We start from the raw sequence: 22,263 nt of genomic DNA, 5'->3' as shown, positions 1-22,263 counted from the left end.
ATACACATCTAAGGTTAAATTCCTTAAAATGTTTTAGCAATCAAAAGACACTAAAAAAATTAAGGCTTTCTCCTGAAAACAGGAAATGTGAAAGAATGATTAAAAAAGGGAAAAAAAATGTTATAATAAGGACCGTTTTAGCCATAGTTAGCACTGGTTTTATAAACATCTCCAGGACCAAGAATGCTTTGCGTTAATTTTCTCCCCATAAATAATCATTTTTTGGTGAATCGTAAAGACAAATTCATCTTTCTAGATATCTGGAGGACGAGGACTAATGGAGATTAGGTAGCTTTTAGTTATCGTGAATTCAACTTCATGAACGCAATACACTCTTCACATGGCATTTTAGGTATTGCAATTAATGAAAATTGTTGTCCGAATCCAAAAACAGAAACAAAAAGCCGACATGTTCTAGTGCCATTGCATTTATGTCGATGACTGTGTACTCTCACTGAAATAAATGCATTGCAATTGCAATAATACATATTAATGCTATAAATAATATAAATAAGTCTGAATAAATCTGACACGTGCTCCACCTCTGATATTTTTTATACTGCTATACATATTAGAACTATATGTATATTTGAGAAGGTTCCAAGTATAGGATACATTTATTTGATATTTGTGTGACGTGTATTTGAGAAATAATAATTAAACACATTGGAAAATAGAATTTGAATCTGTTTTTACCAAAACATATTTTTTTTAACCAATTACTAGACATTTCAGACGACCTCATTTTAATTCCAGGCGACCTCACATGGGGTCCCGAGCCCAACATTGAAAAAAAACTTCCCTACAGACATCATGTGACAGCCCTGCCTATGAGGCCTAGTTAGCTTGATTGAAGATTGAGAACACCTGTGTGTGTTAGACTTGGGCTGAGCTAGGTTAGTGTTTCTGGAAGTTCTTCTCTTCTTTCTTCTAAGGAACCAGAGGTGATGAGGTGAGAACCGTCATGGATTTAGACTCAAACTGCTAAAGAAAAGTACAAGTTCTGTTGTCATTGCTTAGGAAACACTAAAACACAGTTTAGCACATGGGTGTTAAACTCATTTTAGTTCAGGGGCCAAAGACAGACCAGTTTGATCTCAAGTGGGCCACATATACTGGGTGGAGTTGGGAGAGCAATTTAACATCATAGTGCCCTTGTTTTCAATATCAGCTCAATATTGTGCAATTCTTTGTGTGAGAAATTGCAAGATTTGTGTAAATATTGAGTTGTTCCCACAATTTCCAATTGAAAATGACTGCATTCATGTGATATAAACAAACGAATAAATGCAAACCCATAAAATATTGTCGAGTTTTATTAAATTGGTGGATAGGAGATATCCACAACTGGATTATTTGGTAATATACACAATATTTCATGTTTTCTCTGCCAGTCTTAACTTCTCCTGTGGGCCGAATTGGATGCTCTAAAGGGCCGGATTTGGCCTCCGGGCCGTTAGTTTGACGTGGTTTAGCAGCTCCAGCAACACAGTAAAATTAGCAAAGGAACAAACTGATAAAAAAAGAACCAGCAACTCCTGCTTCCATCTCCGTTTGGCTCCAGTTTCTCATTGCTGTCGGGAAATGCTGAGTCACTCTCTCTGACTCACCGGCCCTTTGGGTGGGGGTCCAGTCTGTTTTTGGGCCCCCAGCACCGCCCGTCGTGTCCGTCCGCAGATGGTCGATTAAAAACACTGTAAACACTGCATAGCTTTGCTATTTTTGGGCTGATAAAAACATGAAAACCCTCGTGGAGCAGCATGTGTAGTTGTAACAACGGTCATTTATTTTGGCCTTTCACTCATTCATTCAATAATTAATGTACATGATATATACACGAGCAAACACCAGTGTTTTGCTGCCTTGCAGTAAAGGTTGGCAGTGCAATCTTGGCCTTTAAAACAGTGTCTGTGGTTTCTTCGTCTTCATCTTCTCCACGATCACCGGCAGCCTCGTCCTGGTCGGAGGTCTCGTTCCTCTTCGTCCTCGCTCGCTCCTCTTCATCTGCGCCAGTACTGATGAGAAACCACACACGTTAAAAACGGCAAAGTTTCAACGTTCTGAAGGTAATGCTGATGTTTTTCTCTCAACTATTTGGGATTTTAATCATTTCAATATCAAAATGACCCAAAAAATATCTATTTAATGGAAGACTTACAACAGCTACAGCGAAGACTACATCCTATTTTTGCAAATGTGTCCTAAAACCTTTTAAATGTACTAGATCTGTCTAACAAAAAACGCATTGTTTTGCACCATATTCATTTTATTAAGTTTAAAAAATGTGACTACTTCATAGTTTTAGAGCCTGTGTTCCTCCATCTTGAAATCATGTGATTGATGATGTCACACGGCCCCACTGCCTGTAAACATCTCATTGTTTTTTTATTGGAGTGAAACATTCGGCCTGATTTTTAGATCATTTAACAGCTTTTAGGTCAAAATTACAATTTGTGCTGCTTTTGGTTGCTCTAAATAATCAGGAAAAGTTAAAGATGTCAACGTACACCTTGTTTACAGAAAGAGAATAAAAATCTGTGGTCACGGGGGGTGACAGTTCTAACTGCAGTTTGATAGTAGACAATGAAGCAGAGAAGAAGAGCTCTACTCAGGGTTTGTGTGTCTTCAACAGTACGTCATTTACTCGCTAACTTCAGCATCGGAGCATCAGGCACGCACTCTTTAAAGGAGAGTAAAGGTACCTTAGGAGAGCTCTTCTTCTCTGCATCATTGTCTACTACAAATCACGGAGTTGGAACTGTCGTCCCCTGTGGGGGGTCCCAACTGATTTTTATCCTCTTTTGGTAAACAAGAGGTTTATATCAACATCTTTAACTTTTCCTAAGTTTTTAAGATGTCGTTTGTGTTCGGTCAGATTGAATAAGCTGAAAAAGCCAATATTTTTCTTTTGTAATATGATTACTGTTGGATTTAAAAGATAATGGAAATACATTTGTTTGGTTACTTTAAATAATAAATACCGACACACATACCTGGTTTAAAAGTATAAAGTAGCCTCAAAGTGAGGGGGAAAAAATGCATCAAAAATCATGATAATCTTAAATACTGTGATAATTGTAAAACAATCCAATCGTAGCATCCTGAATCGTAATCGAATTGTGAGGTTTCTTAGATGGCACACCCCTAATATATATATATATATATATATCTATATATATATATCTCACCAGATTCACCTGTTTGTACACGATTGGCTCGTTGCTCACAGTGACGTATTGTTACTTCCTGGTTAGTGCCTACCTGAGCAAACTTGTGTATCTGTTCGACCACAGCAGCAAACAGCGCCCCCACACTTTCATCGATCAGACTCTGCATGTAGTGAACGGCCTCCTCGTCAGACAGGTCCAGTCTGAACTTATCCTGCACCTGAAAGAACACAGCAAACAATCCCTCTATTAATCAGGGTTCTTAAAGCTCCTTAAAGGCTTCTTTGTTCATCTAAATGCTAAATAACACGGTTTCTTAGGAGAATATTAAAATATCTGGAAGAGAAAATTGCATCGTGGGATGCGGAGTCCAGTAGATGGATGCATAGAAGTGATTTTTAATAGTTTTCTGTATGAAAGTGTTATAAGAAGCATCTGTTTCCTATGTTACCTTCTTTACGGTCTTGTCTGGCTCAAGGGCAATGTCAGGAATATTGGCATCAACCATGAGGGAGAAGAGATTCAGGATGAGGTTGGAATATCTGAGGAGGAAAGCACCAGAAACATGAAATAGGGATGAACAATATGGACCAATATTCATATCTCAATATTTTTTCTGAAAATGGTGATATATACGATATACATATCTATATTCTAAAAAATATATTTAAAAAAATGTAAACATGAAAATAACATTTTAATCCATATTTAATATTTTTTTATTACTAGACATTTCAGGCAATCCCACATGGGGTCACAACCCCAAGGTTGAAAAACCCTGTAGTTCAATCAAAACTGTTCTAAGCGTGATTTTTTAATCTTCATGTATGGAGCCTGAAAACCAAAGTTATTCAAGCTTGGGGTCATGACCCCATATGGGGTCGCCTGAAATGTCTAGTACTGATAATTGATTAAAAAAAAATAAATAGTTGCTGATTAATTTTTTTGAAATCATTATTTTCAAAATTAAAAATCACAATCTTAAACAACTGTATTTTATATTTTCACTTTCTCAAATATATATCATATACATATATTTAAATAAAACAATACAATAAATAATATATACAAATAATAAATACTAATAAATAAAATAATATAACAAATTAAACTTTATTCATAAAGCGCAAATTACAACAATAGTCATCTTAAAGCGCTATCAAAATATAAAATTCTTAAAAAAAATGAAAAACCCAACAATTATGTAAATAAGTAAATACTAATATAATAAATATATTTTTTTTAAATCACTAATCCTGGTGACTAACACACATGGAGTGTGGCTCTACCTCCTCAGGTGCAGGAAGGCGGTGTAGCACTGCTTCCTGAACTCATGGTACTGCTCGCTCTGCATGCCTCCCATTCCCTCCACCATCTCCTTACTCAGCTTCATGGGAGGAGGCAGAGGTTTGGGGTCTCGACCCAGGATGTAGCCAAAGTCGATGTGGAACAACTTTCCTGAACAAACACAATTAAAACGTGTTACTGAGCCGTAGCATTGCTGCGCTAGCGTTGTGGTGGAGACGGTGGCTCTGCGTCACCTGTCTTGGTCAGTAGCAGGTTGTCCAGGTGTCTGTCTCCCACTCCCAGGATGTAGGTGATGACGCAGTAACCAGCTGGAGTCAGAGGAACAGACATAGGTTCATGTGTGTTAGAGATAAGATATGTAATAACAAAGCAACCCCTTAATCCATAAATCATTTACTCATTCTATGATACAATTATTACACAATTAGGGGAACATTTTTTGCCTGCCCAGTTGTAACATTTTGGGTTTTATTACATTTTTCTTTATAATATTATGGGTCTTGTTACATTACGGTCGTTGTTACATCAGGCTCTAACGCATGCATCGAACAGACTCACCGCAGCTCTTCACGTAGGTGTCCATCACCTCGGAGCTGATGCCGTACGGGCCTTTTTCACTGGGCGCGTGTTTCCTGAAGAAGCTCTGAGCGAGATCAAAGGCAGAATCAAAGGCAAAACAGTCGCACACAGAGTCAGAGTTTAAATCGGGGCTTACCTGGATGTTCCCTTCAGTGGCCAGGACCTCAGCTACAGGAACGGACTGAACAAACTGCATAAAGCCTGGGACACACACAGTATTGTACTGGGTGACCATTAAAGGGTTAATCAATGCATGACGTGGCAAAAGAAATGAACGTGAGGGGCTTCGTACCGTGTTTGGTGCTGGTGGCCAAAACTTTGTAGGGAGTCAACTTCAGGTCCAAGTTCTCTTTTCTCAGGAGCTAAACATCCAAAAACGCACAACTTAGCAACTACCGTAGACACAATACTGCATTTACAGAGAAAACGTGAAATTAATTTGAATGAAAATGTCATAAAATAAAATATCACAATATGACATTAAATAATTCAAGATAAAATGAGTGAAATGCCTCCCTGCCAGGTATAGAACTTATATATTCAGAACTTTATATACATTAAGGTTTAATTTATTCAGATAACTTTTTTTTTTTAGGAAATTTACTTTGATCTCCTGACATGTTTCGACTGTCAACTGCCAGTCCTCTTCAGAGGCATGTGCTCATCGCTTTGATGTTGAAGGCAGACGCCTTTGAAGAAGACTGGCTGTTGATTTATTTATGAATATTATGCAAAACGAACTTGCTGGAATTCAGCGGAAGTTAAGAAAATATCAACGCAATGAGCAGACACTGATACTGACTAAAAATAAGGGATAGTTACGTTAAATGTACGCAACACCAAATAATTATGATTAACTAGAATTGTGATATTGAGAATATGTCTTACAGTACGGTCAATTTACAGTGACAGAAAATACACAAAATAACAGCAAAAATACAAAAAAATACTAGATCGTACTTTGTCCATCAGTGAGATGATCTGCAGGATGAGCTGGTCTTGTCTCAGGTCGTCTCCGTGTTTGAAGATCACTGGGTACATGGCTCCGTCCTCGGCCTTAAAGATCAGCTTAGCGGGCATCAGGGCGCTCTGGTGGAAATGAAACGTGTCGTTAAGATGCTCAGAGGTCAACCTTGCGTAGACTTCCTGTACCTTAAACAGTGTTGCGGTCTCTGGGACGATTCCCCTGATGCTGATCTGAGGCTCCAGAGGAAGAGGAATGGGTTCGATCTCTGAGAGATTCACCTTCTCGTTGTCGGCGAGCAGAGCCTGTAGTCGCTCGGTCTGCAAACACACGAGCAGGAGGACGATGGAGTGCGACCGTGTGGGAGATAATAAAAACGTGAAGGCGCGTAAATGTTGCGTTACCTTCTTTTTGCGGTTGCCGCTCTCTCTTTGCACGGCTTTCATCAGCTGCACCAGTCGGTCCACGAAGGTCTGCTGAGCAGCCAAGAGCGAGCGCATCACACGCACACACTTATCGCCCTGGAGACAGGAAAACATGACTCTGCAAAAGTTGATTTATACCACACTTTTTCAACTTAAAGTGTTATTCACTTAACAAAAACACTTTACACTTAAAATGTTTAGTCTAAAGCGTTTAACTTAAAGTGTGTGAGTGTAAAGTCTTTAAGTTAAAGCATTTAAGTGTAAACTTAAAGCGTTTAATTTGAGGGATTTGCATCCATTGAAACACTTGTATAAGAAAGTTTCTTAGGTGAAACCACACGATTGTAGCCAAGTGGGAAATAATGCGATTTTTTTACCTTTAGTAAAGCTTGGCTGAAGCGCCTCATTACGTTCAGGTACATTTCATGAGTCTTTGGGTCTCTTTGGATTGTGTCCTGGTCCTCACACTCCACGATCACATACCTGAGGTAAAACGCGGTGATAGTGATGTCACACACACACACACACACACACGCATGCACACACTGCGTTCCTTCAGCTGTAACCTACTCACCAATACAAGTAGTTTGCGAGCGTTGAGTTTTTACAAGCGCGGGAGATGAGGAACGTGCACAGGTCTTGCTGCGAAGACAAAATAAACTAAGAAAATATTCTTTATTCTCAAGCGTTGCATCCATTTGTACAGGCTGGCTTTGAACTGAACTAATTTTCTTACTTCGAGACTGTCATTGTCGGCGCCGTCCTTGTTTTTCTGCAAAGCCGTGACTGATCCAGATGTTCCGGCGAGAATCTGAGAACTGCGAAAACATTCATGAGACAAACGCGTACTAAAAAAAAATTATAGTTTCCCAGTGATGTGCTATACGAAGGAAATAGGACCTCTTTTATGCTTTTAAATGCAAATAGTTCCTTAAACTTTTATAAACAATGTGCAGTAATGTGATGCAATATAGGCAACATTTACTGAAGGCATAATAAACACAGATAAAGGGGCATTTTTCTGTCATTTTTAAAGCGTTTCGATCGTCAATTTCTTTTAATGTTATTTATCGCCTCGGCGTGCGGACAACGGAGATTGATATAAATGTCATATCCGTGCATGTTTCCAGAATCTCTATTGTGAAGTTGTTCTCAGCGCACACGGGGGGGCAGACATCACCTGCTCAGTAGCTGATTCTTTCACAGAGCGGTTAAATGAGCTTTTTTAAGTCCAGTTTACACACTGTCAAAAAGCACATCTTTGTTTTGCTCCACCTCAGATGTGAGGATGCTGATTTTCATCTTGAAAAACCTTCTTTTCTTGTTTAACCTCAGTGGGCGGGGCCTCCGAACCAGGAATATTTGAGGCCGTAACATGTTAATGGCGTTCAAATCCAGCCGCTGCATTTATCAACACCTGATCATTTGTACGCTGAGATTGGTTCAGATACAAATGTTTCATAAATCATAAGTTGGTCCAAATGTGCACTCAAAATTGCACCTGTTTTCATGCAAGGTTGATGAATGTGTCTCCCGTGTACTGACCTGTTGAGCGTGGATTCGTCTGTGAGCCCCTGGCTGTCCCTCTTGCTGCCTGGCTCTAGGCCTCCCTGGATGTCGTCGAAGTTCTCGTACTTTAGCGCCTGCACCAGCTGGAGGAGGTACATCAGCAGGTCCTACACAAGCAGAGAATACAGCATCTAAAGCACATGTGCCAAACTCAAGGCCCGGGGACCAAATCCGGCACTTTAAAAAAATAAAAATCGGTCCACAGGGGAAAGCAAAAATAACTGAGAAAACATGAAACATTGCGTAAATTACCAAATGACTTAGTTGTGAATATCTTAGTAAAGTTGCAAAGGGGTGTAAAATATCTGTGAAATTTCCACGAGAACTTAAGGTCAGGGAATTTTTGGCAATATTCAGAAAATAAGATATTTTAATGGGAATTATTGATTGAAATTAAGCAGAAATTCTGAGCAATTTTAAACCACTGCATCATATCCAAATGTACATATTGGCATCCAGGCAACATAAATACACTTAAAAAAACAACATATTTCAACTGTTATGTTTGAAAGTAGAACTTTACAATTAATTGAGTTTCATTGAATTTGTCACAAATTCAATGAAACTCTACGATATACAATATTTGCAGGGGTTGATAGTTTTCCCATGCTTGTAGAACACGATGTAAGTCATTTTTATTCTTAAATTGTTGAAAGAAACATAACTTTTTAAAAAATCCTGCTCAATCCTCATTATGACTGAATTTCCCCAAATTAAATAAATATAGTCACTACCTGTCACCTATTGCTTAGATATTGTCGTTGTCTTCTATGCTACATACTTTTATATAATTTATACATGGAAATGCAAAGTAACACTAACGTGGAAATTGTTCGATTCTCCACCACCTCTGCGGCCCACTTGAGAACAAACGTATCCGTATTTGGCCCCTGATCTAAAGCATGTACCCCGGTCATATCTGATCACCCTGTACTCATGTGAGTTTCATAAAGAAACCAATATTTTAACAAAAGTGCGTTGTTGCACCCACCTCGTCGTCGGCCTGCTGCAGCCGAGCCACGGCGTAGCGCCTCACTGTGGGGTTTGTGAAATGCGAGGACAGCAGCTCCAGGGAATCCTCCACGTCCATCGGCCTCCACTTCCCCAGCAGCTCCAGGGCCTGCTTGGCTTCTTGTGGCAGATCCCAGTTCACGCACTTTAGGAACTTCGTTAAAGCCTGGAGACAATAACGCAGGGAAGCTTTGCGTTAAACATCACTTCATGATGCAGCAGCAGCAGTAACTCGTCTCACACTCACCTTTTCCTGCGTGGTGAGATAGTAGCGGAACTTCCACACCAGGTCCTGCTCCTCAGAGCTCAACTGCTTAGTGGGAGGGTAGCTCACAATGATCTGTGGATGCAGATACACTTTTTAAATGGACTTTCTATTCCCTGATGCTTGTTGTGGCGGTTTTGATGAATGAGACGGAGTAGAGCTTTAGGGTTGCTGGTCAGAAGCGGACACATTCATTATTATGTCAAGGGTTTTGGGGTGCCTCGGTGAATCTGCTGCTGGTCAGTGCTCTCGGTGTTATGTATGTTGCTGATAGCGGTAGTCAAAACATAGCAGAGCTTCCCCAGGCAGAGACCTTGGTGAACCCTGCTTAGGACAGTCTGACCAGAACCGAACAGCAGAGAGTTATGCAATCACATACCAATGCTTACTAAAATAAAAGCATGTGTAAAGTATATTTCGCGATTAAGCTTCTGGTGCTGGTGGAATAAAAATAAATAAACAAATTAAATAAATACATAAAACAAAATTGACCCAATGCCAACGAACTAAAAAGAAAAAAAAACAAGACAGTGGATTTTTCTTGCACATATGAAATGATCTTCCGATTTCCTTACGTTGAGTTGATCTCGAGTGGCCGCGTTCGGCTTCAGGTCGTGATCTGACGGCCCGCTGCGAAGGCTACGAGCCAGTTTGTGATGTTTGCTCTCCACCAGGTTCTCCTGGAACCACACAGAACACAGTGAAGCTAACGCTAATGCACCGACCGCTGAAACATCACAGTCTCTCACCATCCCCATCTGTGGGTCCGGAACTTTGACGATGTCGCAGCTCGTCTGGACCGGTGACGCGTCGTCTCCGTCCTGATTGGATACAGAGCACAAACCAATGAGCCAATGAGCTGCCTCCGTTCAAAGGTGAAGAAGAGGTTGGGTACCTTCTCATAATACACGATACTGTACTCCCGGTCGTTGGTTTTGACGCGAGGAAACTCCACCATGAGGTACATGAAGTTGGAGCTGCGTTTCTCACTCTGAGAAAACACGTGCACACGTTTGAGCGAGGATCACGTGACCGCGACATTGTTTTATTATACTAAAGCCGCTCACCTCGTTGATCATCTCGATCTCTCTGAAGGTCAGACGGTCCAGCCAGTCCACCTTCACCATGTGACCTTGTCGATGAGCCTTGGTCAGCTGATGGGAGAGAAACACACACCCGTAATTAATGTAGACACACAACAGAGGCTTTTATTATTATTACACACTGATTAGAGCATGGTGTGTGCAACTCTGTGCAGGCTCCACCCACAAAACCCTTGACAGCCAATCTACTTATCCAGTAGCAAGTGCTCACAGCTCAGCAGGTTAGTAGTGGAGTACAAACTTAAAATGAAAATAAATCAAACAAAGAAAGAACATCTGGAATTAAGGGTGTAAGAAAATAACTTTTTGCCGATATATTGCGATATTTCGAAGTGCGTTTATCGTATCGATCCAAAAAAATGTCCAAATCAATTTTTTGAATCCTGTTTTTTAACAACATTTTTTTTGTGCTAACATATGCATAGCACGTAAACGCCCGGTCACTAGGTGTCAGTGAACCACATCAGACCTTGTTAAACTACCTCACTATTCTATGTATTTTAGCTTGGAAGTTGAGTATTGCACTTTATTTTCATAAACCATACTGGGCACTTTTATAGATGTATGTGGTTACTTTTAAAAACACAATTGAAGAACTTAAAAGAATCAGAATCTGTTGTAGAAGCAAAATTTTAACTTTGAAAAATGTAATTTGACAGTTAGATAAACATACCACAGTTTAGGATCTGCCTTTTTCCCCCCTCTCATCTAAACATGATGGCGCCGCAGATGGCTGCCTCGGTGTGTTGGTGCGTATGTTCTTCGCACCAACTGCAAGTTAAATTCCTTGTGCTGTTTTTATATTTGTACTTGAATTACAGTTAGTTACCATTTACTTGTTCTTGCAAGTTAAGAAAATGAAATAAATTGTATTTCATATTATTTTGTACTCGTAAAAGGTGAAATTTGTAATTATTGATATCGCAATATATTGCAATGCATATCAAATTATGTAGTATCGGGATATATTGTATTGTGACATGCAAATCGTCAGATTCATGGCAATGAAATAATTAGCTGGAAATACAATGAACTAGCTTAAAGTGGCTACAGGCTAATTCTATTGTAAAGTTCATGCATGTAGTCTCCTCCAAAGGAGATAGGCCCTTGGAGTAATGAGGTCGTTTATATTCCTGTTTTTTAATATTGCAATAAAAATCCACTAAATCGCTTTTAAATGACCCTCAATGCAGAGCTGGGCCACTTTCTTAATTATTTTAGTTTATTCATTTATTTTACTATTTGTAATGAGCATTTTATCATATTAATAAATCTATTTTTAACTTGTAGAATATCACAAATAGTTGGATTTGTATAGAATTTATGACCTTGTGAAAATAGAATTAGAGCGTTTAAGAGTAAATTACATTTTGTTTGTAAAGAAATTTTAATAAAATAACTTTTATATTTATTATTGGTAAAAACGTTTTTTGGATTATTTTTAAAAGTCAAAATTTTGAGAGAAAAAACCCCCCCTTCACTGTGAGTTATTTTTGAACACGCGTTTTATATTTATGTTTGTTAGTTTTAATTGTGTACTGTGGGTTTCCCACCACTGGGAGCATCTCCTGCTGTGAGCTCATAATTAACCAGGTGAGACACACAGGTGTGGCTGATTGTTTCAAACATGTCTGTGGTGGTTAAATGTATTTTGGTTTATTTTGAACTCATGGTGGAACTTTGGTAAAATAAACATTGGAGGGACATGTCATTTGCCACGTGCACGGGAGCACAGCACGCCATTTAACACCAAGGTATGCAACGCATTGTGTCATTTACAAGAATTATGTGGGATTTTTGTGAGAAATTTCAAGATTTAAGACAAACTGAGAAATGTTTTAACAATTTAAGATGAAAAATGACAGCAGTCATGATGGAGGCACAGAAACATTTCCAGTCCCTGCAAATATTGTGGAGTTTCACTGAATTTCTCTATTAATTAGCTAATTTACATCATGATTCATATTTTCTCTGTTGTTTTCACTTTCTCCTGTGGGCCAAGTTTGGCCCCCAGGCCTTAAGTTTGACACGTGGTACAGGCTGTATAAAGGACATGGGCAAATGGCCACGTAAAGGCCACATGTGGCTATTGGATTAAATTTGTGAGGCTCCCAAAAAGAACTAAAACGCTATGAAAATTAATCAAAATGACCAGAAAATTACACAAAATGACTCATGAAAACAAAACGGAAAGAATACACAAAATTAGGTCAGAAAAAAAAACATATGACTACAAACGTACACAATGAATCAAAATGATCACAGAATTACACACAAGACGACAGGGGAAAATACACAAAATGGCAAAGATACACACAATAAATTCAAAATTACAGAAAAATGACAAATGTCATTACTCCAAAACACACACAAACAACAAAAAAAAACAGGAAAGAAATAGGACAAATCACCACAAAGGAACAACTAAAAACACACAGATTGGTAATTATTCTAAATGCTGACATGAGTGTTGATAATGTGGCCCTCGGCTCAGATAGAATCACAACCAAAGAGACGTCCTGTCATGTTTCGTTGATAAATTATTTATAGACTATATCAGCCCTATATGTTGATATATAATAATGAGATTTTTAATATTTAACCATCTTTGATGTTTTTTAATCATGTAAAGCACATTCCTTTGCCTGAAACATGCAGCCCGCAGCAATAAACACAAAAATCTAAAGCGTGACGCTTTCGAGGACACATCCATCCATTCCCAGTGCTCACAACACACTCCTCTTCCACGTGTACTCACATCACTGAGTACCTGCAGGTCAGGGCCCTGGAACAGATGCTGGTTCAGACGGGGCTTTGGGTTTCTATTTTGTTTACAACTATTTGATTAAAGCTCCTCCTCCTTTTCCCTTTTAACGCAGTCTTTAGACACACATGCAAACAAACCCTCCCACTGTAAAAAGCTGAGGTCGTACTCGTACCTTAGCGAGTCTTCCCATCTGGTCCTCTGCCAGGCTGCTGCTGGTGCGCCCTGGTGTGGTGGTGGGCTCCCCTCCGTCCCCCTCCACACCCGGCCACACCTTCAGATCGTGCATGCCCTGTCGAAACATCCTAATGGAAAGAAGCGGGAATCGTGATACTGAGTAAATGGGTAGAGAACGTAATCCTTTGATCTCGGGCTGCAGTAAACGATTATTTTAATAATCAATTAATCATATATGAGAAATTGGACATTTTTTAAAATAATGGTGACCTCTTTATTTCACAAAACCACTGAACACACGATCTAAAAACATGACTTTTTAAATAGGTATTAATTAAATAAAGCCCTAATAAGCAACATTGCCTAAATAAACACACCCACAGTGCAACAAGTTCAACAATAAATATTTACATTTAATTTAAAGTCCGTGTAAAGCAAATTCAGCCATTTTCGTCTAAAAACATTAAATAGGTCACAAATGTATTCCTTCAAACATTCAACCATTTCGAATGTAATTATGGAGCAAGGCTTCACAAACTGTGTTCTGGATATAATGGGTGGGTCAGAAATCATAGCCGCCTTACGTAACGGAGCCCTCATTTGCATAAATTAGGGCTGTGCGATTTTGCCTAAAAAAAAAAAAAAAAAACTCTTTTTTTAAAGAAAAATTTGTGTTGCGATTCGATTTTCTTTTTTTTTTTTTCAATGCACTTAAAAATGACTGCAGACATCAGATATATTTTCAAAAGTGCAACTTTATTGCTGTGATTGTCCTCAAGAGCTAAAATACATAGAACAATCCCAAAATAAAAAGTAAATGAGGTTCTGACATTCAACTATTTCAAGCTTTAACAAAGGTTTAAGCAAAAGTGCAACAGCAACTTCACAGTAGCTTAAAATTTCTGATTAAGAAATCTGATAGCTACATGTTTCATAACATATAATATAATTTAAAAAAATAAACTCTTCTCTTAGCATCTCAGCATAGTGCGAATACAACATTAAACATGCCTGTGGCACACATAGCCTGCTCAAAGGGTAAACAAGTGTAAACAACGAGGGGCACTACGGTAACCCACATTTTTTTTCAAACGCGAATTTGCTAAATAATTGTTTTTATCTACAAATTCGATTAATCGATTAAATCATTTTTCGTCCGATAACGTTGCTAGCGCTAGCTTCCGTTGTTACTGTCGGTTACGTCCTCCTATAGTACACGGAGGTGGCGCCCTTCCCGTGTGGGGGCGTGGTTCCCGCACCTCTAACTGACACAGCTTTCCAGAGCAGAAAGTGCTTGTTTTTCTATGATTTTAAGACCTAATTTTATATACTTAGTGATTTTTTTCAACTCTCAAATGTGTCTCAGTGGTCAGTGACACATGTTTCTGTAGTGTGACAAACTCATAACACACATTTGTTTCTGCTTTACACGGAGTTTAAAGTAAAATAAAACCAATATCTGTCCAGCTAAAAATCAAACAACTTCCTATAAACGTGATGCAAAATAACTACTTTATTTTTATTTAGGTTATTATTGCTATCAATTTCTGTGTTTCCTCAATATTTATGCAATGAGAGTTTCAATAAATAAAGCAGTAAACCAAATAAAATCACTGTAAGCGTAACGCCGTTAAGCATCACCGGTTGTTACGATGACCAGTTGAAGTAATACACCCTCGGGTAAAGCGGTTGTCCTTCAGTTCTGGTATAAAACTTTTTTTCCCCTGTTCTTCCTTTCCTCTGAAGAGCATAAACTAAGTTCTAAGGAAGAGTTTTTGGGAAACTTTTGGTGCTAGTTAACTACTGCTCAGCTGACTGTTACCCGCGTCTTTGGGTAACTATGGCAACAGTAAGGGCAGCGGTGCTTCATTAAAATCAGTCCAGGAGGTTACTCTTATTAAACGATGCATTGACTCTTTTTCTGAACTGGTGTTAGTCAACAGATCTTCAGAGTAAGCCGACACTCACCCATACTTCCCAAACAGGGTGACGGTGGTACCTCCGACAGGGATGGCTTTCCCAGGCCCATAAATGTCCCACACTGTGAGAGCGACCTGGGCACTCTGAGGAAGATCTGGATACTTAACCGGCAGCCGCAGCCACTCGTTCCAGCTGGACACAACAGAGAGAGAGAGAGAGAGAGAGAGGAAGTGAAAGAGGCCAGGGGTCAAGGGTCAAAGGTCAGTGTCTCTCTTACTTCCAACGTGTGCTGAAAGCTTTGTAGGAGGTGCGGACGGGCAGGGCCAGAGGTTTTCCTTCAGCAAACACCTGACAGGTGACGTAGAGGTCTGAGCAGTTCTCCTGATAGAGGCCGGAGAAGCGCAGCATGGGGTCTTCCAGCAGAGCTTTGTAGCTTTTCTGCTCTCGCTTCCCTTCTAAACTGCCTCTGGAGAAGAAAGAAGAGGGAGAATTGAGTCTTTGGTGAAACATTTTACTGATCTGTGTTTGGATCTTAGAGGGAAACTTCGTCTAACGCTCCCCATCGCAAAGTAAAACTAGTTCAGAACTGGTGTGAAGTGTTATGGGAACGTACAGAACATGATATTAAAACTGCTTGACCTAATAACAAATACTTTTGAACTGTAGAAGTTGCTCACCAACACAGTGACATTTCTGCCGTTTTTGAATGTTTATTGTTTACTGTGGCTTTCCAAGGAAACTCCTGATTACAAAACTTTAACATCTCGCAGAGCAACGTCATATCGTTTTTTATATTTACAACTTGGGAAGAGTCATTTTGAGGATTTTTACCGTCATTTTGTTAGATTGTGTACTTTTTGGTTATTTTTTGTTGACTTATTTTATTTTGGGGGAGCTTTTTGGTCATGTTTTTGGAGTAATTTTCAATTTGAAGTCTTTTCCTTGACCCTATGTGTGCATTTGCGTGTTTTTTTTTTGTAATTGTAATTGTGAGTAAATCCTTTGGTTTTTCTGAAGAAATATCTTCAGTTCATTGATAAATTTTTTGGTTACGATCCCCTGCAGCTACAAGAAACAACTGTATATGATTTGTATTGCTGATGCAAAGTAGAGCCCGATCCATATGGGATTGTTAGGACCAATACAGATATTAACGGTTTTCAAAAGCCAATAACCGATATATCGGTCAACATATGAAATATAAAACATTGATATACACAGGATAGATGCCGTACATGCACACAAATTCTTATAAGACCAAAGATATGATACACGACTAAATGACCGTATAATAAGGAGCTTTAATTAAACACTGTCAACACAAGAACTGTAAACAAAAGCCACAATTAAAATTAATTTTCTTAAACTTTTGAGAACAAGTAAATGGTAACAATAATTCTGGTACCAATATAAAAAAACAAGTGGTAAGTTTATCAAACTGTGAAATTACATTTGTCAAAAAACAGTTTAACGTTTGCTTCTACAACAGATTCTGATTCTATCAAGTTCCTAAATTCTGGGGGGAAAAAAAGAAAAGAAAAACATCTATAAAAGTGTCCAGTATGTTTTATGAAAACAAAGTGCAAACAACTTCCATCTAAAATACATTGAGGAGTGACATAGTTTAACAAGGTCTGATGTGGTTCACTGACACCTAGTGACTGGGCGTTAATGTGCTATGCATATGTTAGCGCATTTAAATGATTTTTTTCTGTAAAAAAAAAAAAAAAAAACATGATTAAAATAACCGATTTGGATATTTTTTTTTTTAGATCAATACAATAATATCGCGATATATCAGCAAACGGTTTTATATATAATAATAATAATAATACACCCTTAGTAAACATGGATCAATGAAACTGTAAACAATGAACTTAGTGTCTATTGATACAGAAACGTATCAATAGCCTTCATAACTATGGGTACGTTTTCCATAAGCGTATGTGCCTGTGTTTTTTCACTATCGAGTGGTCTAAGGTGCCTGACTCAAAGATCCTTCGTTCCGCTAATGTGTGTTCGAATCCCACTTTTGTCATATATATATTTTTTTCATTTTAACATATTTAACACGGCAAATTCCACCTTTAAAATACATATACGAAAATAATGAACATTTTAGAGTATTTCCTGGGTTAGGGATAAGGTTAAGGCTAAAATAAAAGGGTTAGCGCGGTAGCTAAAAATAAATATGAACAAAAATAAAATTTACGGAAATTTAAGTCACGTGGTGCACCTATTACGTCACCAAAACTGGCCAATGAGGGGCGCTGCGTATGAATAAAGCACCAGTCTATTCATACGTATCAATAGCCACGTCCAACAATGTACTAGCCACTAATCCCAGTGTTATTATTTTGTAATCATTTCTGCTGATTCAAAAGTGGCAGCTTTAATACAGATATTGGACTTGAAAATCCAGATACCACAGCACACATTCCTAGTCTTTGCTTGGATGGATCAGGACTGTTATTGGAAGCTAAAGGATGGTCATGTAAGTGACTATTAGAGCTACACAGACAGCAGGGTAATGGCTTTATGTTTTAGCTAGCTAGTGATTTCAAAGTAAAAGCCCGAGTATTTTCTCCATAACATGAATGAGGAACAGTAAACACAAACATTGTTCAGACACAAAGCAAACATCTTGTGAAGTCACAAGACAACACAACTACACTTCACTTCCTGACCACACCGACGCTTTAAACTTAAAGTTCATTAACTCACATCTTGAGTTGAACGTTGATATCCAGGTCACAGCTGTAGACATAGTTGAATTTATCAGTGTCCATCTTCCGACGGGTAAACTCTATTTTGGGACCAGGACGGTGTATCGAAAGACTTTGGCTGCTACAAGGCCTCGGATCAACACTGAAAACAGTCCGCGGAGTGACGCTAACACCCGCAACCCACGACCAGGGAGTCCGTGAGCGGGTAACGGGTTTAAAAATGTCCCTTTAGCGACGCGCAGTCACGGTAAGGACATTATTTTAAAGGCTATCTCCCTGGACATGATTTGGTGTTTTCGATAACCGTTTAACACTGCAGTAACCGAGGGTCAGGCAAAAGTAATCGATCTAGGAGGAAGAAAGCGTAGATGGATGAACAGACAGCCGTTAAATCGACGATTGATTAGTCAGGCTTGGTACCGGAAAAGGATCAGAACTTTAAGGGGAGGGGCTTCTACTTTTCTTAAAGGACCAGTATAAATAAATAACATTATAAAACAGCAACAACAATACTGAGGCAGTACATTTGAAAATGGCTTTAAAGGCTTGCAGAGGTGTTATTCTTAATAGCAATTTAATAAAGATGTATTTTTTTAGATTTTATATATTGTCTGTCCTATCTATATCAATCTTGTCATATCGTTCATAAATGGAAACTTGGACTTTAACGGTAACCTGTCTGATGTGGAAATTAAGTGCGAAAACACAATTTAAATATTTTTTGAAATTCAGTTGACAAAAAACAAAGGAGATTTAATATAAAATGCAACATACACACAGAAAGAGATAAATGACAAAATATAAATAAGTTCTACAATTATGAATAGAGATGGGCGATATTATTGGGCAAAAACTGTAAAATCGATCTAAAACGGTATCAGTTTTTCAATAAGTATTCTCATTTTTGAAAAGATGTTCATTTGTGGGGCATCACATTAAAAGTAGTCTTAAGATATACTGTATAAACTGTATATTATTTGACCTTAAATTTATTGTGGGAGAAGGAGGTCTATGTATCGGTTAATATCCAAAATCGGAGATTTAGTTTTGGACTTATTCTGATCTATTCCAAAATGTAAATATTGATCTAAAATAATTTTCAAAATACGAACATTCACAGTTGTATGAAGACTACTGAAAACCAAGTGTGTTCTACTTTCTTACAAAGTAGAACTTCATTAATCAGTACAAAAAGTTGCAGTTAAATTGTCATGGACAGTGAGGTCATGCCAAAGGAGTCGTAAACTTTCAAACAAAGTTTTTTTCCAATTAAAACGCACTTGCCAACAATTAAATGCAAATCCGTGAAGGGGAACAGGCATGTCAGTGGAAAATCCTTGTGTTCTGTTTTGATAAGGTCCTCCCGTTTCATGGACGCTGACGACAGGGTGTTACCTCAGTGAACGTATAGAAGCCCACAGGCCCTGAAGTGGTCAACATGATATCAATCAACAAACCAGGGCCTTCACAAAACTCCATACTGAAAAAAGGAAGATGATGCTTTTAAATAACCTTGACATTATCTTCTCTGCCAAGGATTAATGTGACCTTTTTGATCAAAAGCATTGGGAACATGAACTAAAAACTAATCTGAGCTACAAGCCAACACTGAGTCATTCTAATGATGAGGATGAGGAAGCATCCTCAGTGATCAGCGGTCCATCACCGCTCTGGAGCCTCTCTGAAGGTACTGGAGGAGGTGCAAAGTTGTGAGGCCCCAGGGCGTCATGGCGGAGGCCTGAGATGATTTTTCCTATGATCTCCAAGTGGAAGAAGATGAGCTAATGCTTTAACACAAAGAACTTTTAGGTCATATGTCATCTTTTGACGTGTTGTCTTTCGTAATCCGACTCAAACTGTATTACTTATACATTTCCTGTTTTTCTCTCAGAATTAATTAAAGTTATGGCTCAGTAACGAGTGCGGACATTTTTAGCGTTGACATTTACCTAAATTAAATGAAAGCTACATTGTGTGTTTAGAAGTCAATTTAAAAAAAAAAAAAAACAGGAGAAATATTTGATGGTAAGAAGTTGCACGTTTGGGGTACCGGTTGTAAAGGTGTACATGCTCAAATCTTGCAACATTTTGCAAAAAACGTTGTGAATTTTGTTATTTACTTTTCTCGTAACAATATAATGTTAATATCAAATCTAAATGTTACATCTAAATGTTAAATGTAAATCTTAAATGTTAAATTTAAATGTTTCATCTAAATCTAAATGTTACATCTAAATGTCAAATGTTAAATGTTATTTTGGTACTTTCAGTGAATTTGTATATTAGCTAAATATTTAGTTTCACCTGTGACATTTAGATTTTATATTTAACATTTAATATTTATAATTTAGATTCAACATTTATATTTAACATTGACATTATATTTTTGAGAAAAGTAAATATCATAAACCACAAATATTGCTGTAAGTCTTGTTTGGTATGGTAGTATGGTTTAGTATGGTTTGTTGCAAAGTGTTGCAAAAATTTTCTGTTTATTTTAGCATGCGCAACTTTACAATCGGCACCCCATAATGTTGGACTTAAAATTTTACATTTTTAAACCAAATTTTCAGTCAAACCAGGAAGGAAAACCAAGATTAAATATTGGGTAAAACTTTACTTGAAGTTTTTTTTTTTTACATAAGGCTGACATTATGCTGCATTATGACATGACATCTGTCATTAGCATGAATAAGGTGTCATATAGGCTGTCATTAAGTGTTGTTTGTTACCCTAACTCTAACCCTTTGTTACCCTATACCCTCCTTGATCTTTCTACCTAACCCAAAAAATGCCAACATAGCTCCAAAGGTGTCATAATTTAGCGAATGACACGTCAGTCTTCATGACACCTTATTCATGCTAACGATAGATAATGACAGTGTAATGTCAGCCCTATGAAGTGTGACCAAATATTTTTGCGTAATCAAAGTCTGTTTGTCCTAAAAAAAAGAAAAAATAATTTTATATTTTATTATAAAATGTTTGATGTGACAGTCAAACTCTAAACAAGGTCTATTAGCCCTGGAAAATGAAAATTATGGAAAATATTATGTAGGAGCATGGGCTGAAGTCGGAACGGGGTTGTTGTAATACAGAATCATTGTTTCCATTTATATTCAGTGATTGTAAAGAAAAGTCAAATGAGGAAAGGCCATCTTTAATTTCCCTGAGGCAAGACAATTTCCTCCTTTCTGTGGGTCTTACGCAAGTTGCTGATTGGGCAGTTCACATTTGTCAAACTACATAGAGAAGTTCCTAGTCCATTATATGGCCAATAAACTGCTGCAATCTGTTACAGTTTGGCTTGTCAAGAGGCTACAGTCGTGACAACATCTTAACTGGAGTCGGCTATAGATCTCTACGGCTGTGCTACACCCACATAGCTTATGGATGTGGGCCACATCTTGCAATGATCCGGCACTTTTGGCAAGTACAAAATAGATTTCAGCCAAAATTGGCCCTCATATGATGCTGCAAGACAAACTTTTTTGTCCCCCCCCCCCCCACACACACACACGCACATATTACTGTTAGTTTCAGTGAACAGGTGTTAGTTCTACCTCAGGTGTGTAGTATAAGTTCTTAATGAATAGGTCCCAAACGTTTGCGACTTTAAGTTGGTTCTTCTTCTGTTGCGCAATTCTCCTCCACAATGTAAATGGTGAAGCGACACTGCGCCCAGCGGTTCATGTATGGTACTGCAGCAAATAATGAAGTCGAAAGCGGCCGCCGGCCTGATTTTATCACAAATGTACAACATCAGTTATGTTACTAATCCTTCTTGCATTACTGTATATGTTACACACATCATGGTTGGCGCGAATCGCAAGACGGTTTATATATTTAATTCTATTTTTTCTTTTGACCCCCCCTGGCAAGAATCTCAAACTCCGCCTATGGGCTGGCATGTTCACCAGATAAGTTGTATAGCAGATCTTTTGTATATTCTGAGAGAGTAGGTGGAGCTCTATTACTATACCGAATTTCAGTTTTCTATGTGATGTAGTTCCTGAGATATTGAATCTGAAAATGGAAGAAAAATAAAGATGCGCGAAAATTGACACACATTGTCCATATCTCAAAAACTTTTCATCCGATCAAACTAAAAATGAACAGCGTGCCTGTTGAATAATCACAGAACAATTGGGAAAAATATCTGAATGTTTTTTAGACCGAAGTGCGTGGGACGTCCTCCTCACCTCTCCCCAACCCTTTTCCCCCATTAGTCACCACATGGATGTGTCATTGTTTCTATCACTTTAGAGGTTCATGCCCACTGAAG

The 22,263-nt window shown here is 38.3% G+C and overlaps 1 protein-coding gene across 2 annotated transcripts; it reads right to left on the bottom strand.

Annotated features, from left to right (window-relative positions):
• Positions 1–1,763: 1,763 nt before the first annotated feature.
• Positions 1,764–18,389, bottom strand: pik3c3 (phosphatidylinositol 3-kinase, catalytic subunit type 3). 2 transcript variants are annotated; one of them, XM_028473919.1, is made up of 26 exons: positions 17,977–18,389; positions 15,530–15,718; positions 15,301–15,444; positions 13,331–13,460; positions 13,150–13,176; positions 10,356–10,442; positions 10,184–10,279; positions 10,038–10,109; positions 9,864–9,968; positions 9,271–9,363; positions 9,004–9,189; positions 7,989–8,119; positions 7,180–7,261; positions 7,018–7,085; positions 6,821–6,926; positions 6,423–6,539; positions 6,207–6,338; positions 6,015–6,143; positions 5,347–5,416; positions 5,191–5,255; positions 5,034–5,118; positions 4,709–4,783; positions 4,457–4,625; positions 3,619–3,709; positions 3,262–3,387; positions 1,764–2,015 (listed from the first exon to the last, which is right to left on the bottom strand). In XM_028473919.1, the coding sequence occupies exons 1-26, from the start codon at positions 18,039–18,041 to the stop codon at positions 2,001–2,003; spliced, it is 2,655 nt and encodes an 884-aa protein (XP_028329720.1). In that variant the 5' UTR covers positions 18,042–18,389; the 3' UTR covers positions 1,764–2,000. The 2 variants fall into 2 exon arrangements, with proteins under 2 accessions (XP_028329720.1, XP_028329721.1); XM_028473920.1 differs by lacking the exon at positions 13,150–13,176 and having other exon boundaries at positions 17,977–18,388.
• Positions 18,390–22,263: the final 3,874 nt, after the last annotated feature.

This window comes from Gouania willdenowi, chromosome 18 (assembly GCF_900634775.1).
Source record: "Gouania willdenowi chromosome 18, fGouWil2.1, whole genome shotgun sequence".
NCBI classification, from domain to species: Eukaryota; Metazoa; Chordata; class Actinopteri; order Blenniiformes; family Gobiesocidae; genus Gouania; species Gouania willdenowi.
This window is presented reverse-complemented; position numbering and strand designations above follow the sequence as displayed.